At 46.0% G+C, this 1,862-nt stretch overlaps 1 protein-coding gene across 2 annotated transcripts in view; it reads right to left on the bottom strand.

Moving 5' to 3' along the window:
• LOC106807150 (YEATS domain-containing protein 4-like) overlaps positions 1–846 on the bottom strand; it is a 19,080-nt gene extending 18,234 nt beyond the window's left edge. For both annotated transcript variants that reach the window (XM_014809416.1, XM_014809415.1), the window contains exon 1: positions 536–846. In XM_014809416.1, coding sequence (XP_014664902.1) covers positions 536–599 — 64 coding nt within the window. In that variant the 5' untranslated portion in view covers positions 600–846. The remainder of the gene's footprint in view (positions 1–535) is intronic.
• Positions 847–1,862: the final 1,016 nt, after the last annotated feature.

The following is a 1,862-nucleotide window of genomic DNA, read 5'->3' as shown; positions in this document are numbered from 1 at the left end:
AGTCCATAGGTACAGTCTGATAGTTGGAGCGTGGAGCGAGTCGAGTCGTCGGAGGCATGCTGTTCGAAAAATGACGTCACGATTACGACCGGTAGGGGTCTCCAGATCTCGAAATGTGTTACCATCGCGCAAGCACGCTAGAGATCGCGAGAATTTCATGATTTAATTCGTGATTTTGCGTGACACAGCTCTGCTGCGAAGTGAGACATGATATTTCTACAACAAGTAAGCACTGTACTTCAATTAGGAGCAAAGATGGAGTCGTAAGGTTGAGTATTTCTGTTGTAATCGTGTGTAATCAAGCGAGCGTCGAGCGAATTCCTGGCGCACGCTTTCATACCTGCTCTTATATTATGTGTTAGTGTACGCGCAATGGCGGCGCCGTGTGTTTACAGTTGATATGCTTCAAGTGCCTGTGGTTGAACGCGCGCCGTACCCGTAGCCACTGCCTTTTTATTATGCTACACGCATTTTTACTAATCACTCATTACGTAATCCTGATTTTCCACGAAAATACACAGCAAGATACACTTACTTTTTAGATCTTTTAGCTCCGGTATGTCTGTCTTTGAGGTTATCGCAGCCACGGCAAAAAACATCGTGGTTTTCGATTAGATGCTCTAAGAATTCGCCATTGTGAGAGATACCAGCTATTTCCTTGAGCTGCTCCCATTTTCTTATATCTCTTACGTCTAATCTTATACGCAGTTGGATCCGCCGGCCCTTTTTCCGTGTCGCCGACATTTGGGCTAATGATCGAGTTGCACATCCATGTTTACAAAAGTATCTCCAACAACAAGTGCGAGTGCGAGTCCGGCAATCATCATCGTCTCATTGGCGGCAAGTCTCTGGTAGGCTGATAGCGGTTGCGATGCGATCAATGAACGCACTGTACATTGTATACTGCGCGTGCGCCGGAGGTCGTGAAACATGTGGCTGCTTGAAACAGAAACGCCGCGTGAATGTCGTGGTCTCTTGCTATACGCTTCCCCTTTAAAAACGTTTGCTATACTTATTATCGGACTGGGTAGCCATAGATCATGGTCACACCAATTTATTTCCATTATATAGTGATCGTTAGTTATATCGTATCGTATAGTTACAGTTAGACGGGGTAAATATATATGAACCGGATGAACTTGTTCGTTTATAAAATACGTATATGCAATTTCTGCAGGCGCGGCGCCGGGCGAGCATGCGAGTAGTGTGCGCCACATAAACCATGCATCCCGTAAAACGTGCGTGATGCCTGCCGTGTGAATATGAGCCGTACTACCTATAACATTCGCCCAGCCAGTGTAGGTGACTGCGATGAAATATGCCGACTTATTAAGGTACGATCTTACGAGTTACTGTTATTACAATGTGCGCGCATATACTGTTACACAATTTATATACAGTGTATATTTGCTAGACAGGATCATATGTGTTTGTATAATTATATCTATGGCATCATTAGCATGATACACCGCTAATCGGCCAATCCGTGTGAACCGGCTTAGTCGTGGGTTCGGGTTAAACCTACTTTGGGACACTGTGGCTTCCGGGAAATAAGGGAGTCAGGGAACACAGCTAGAGTTCAGGGTCCGGCACGTATTATAATGAAACCTGGACGTTATACGTACAAATTTGATCAAGGTAACTATAATATGTGCCGTATGTACCCTGAAATCTATAGCTGTGTTCCCTGAATCCAATTATTTCCCGAAACCGTGTGGGCGCGCGCGCGCGTGCGTGCGTGCGTGCGTGCGTGCGTGCGTGTGTGTGTGTGGGTGGTGTGTGTGTGTGTGTGTGTGTGTGTGTGTGTGTGTGTGTGTGTGTGGTGGTGGTGGTGTGTGTGTGTCGTGTGTGTGTAGTAATAA

Source organism: Priapulus caudatus, unplaced genomic scaffold (assembly GCF_000485595.1).
Source record: "Priapulus caudatus unplaced genomic scaffold, Priapulus_caudatus-5.0.1 Scaffold197, whole genome shotgun sequence".
In the NCBI taxonomy this organism is placed as follows: domain Eukaryota; kingdom Metazoa; phylum Priapulida; class Priapulimorpha; order Priapulimorphida; family Priapulidae; genus Priapulus; species Priapulus caudatus.
The sequence above is the reverse complement of the archived record's forward strand: the minus strand, read 5'-3'. Positions and strand labels throughout refer to the sequence as shown.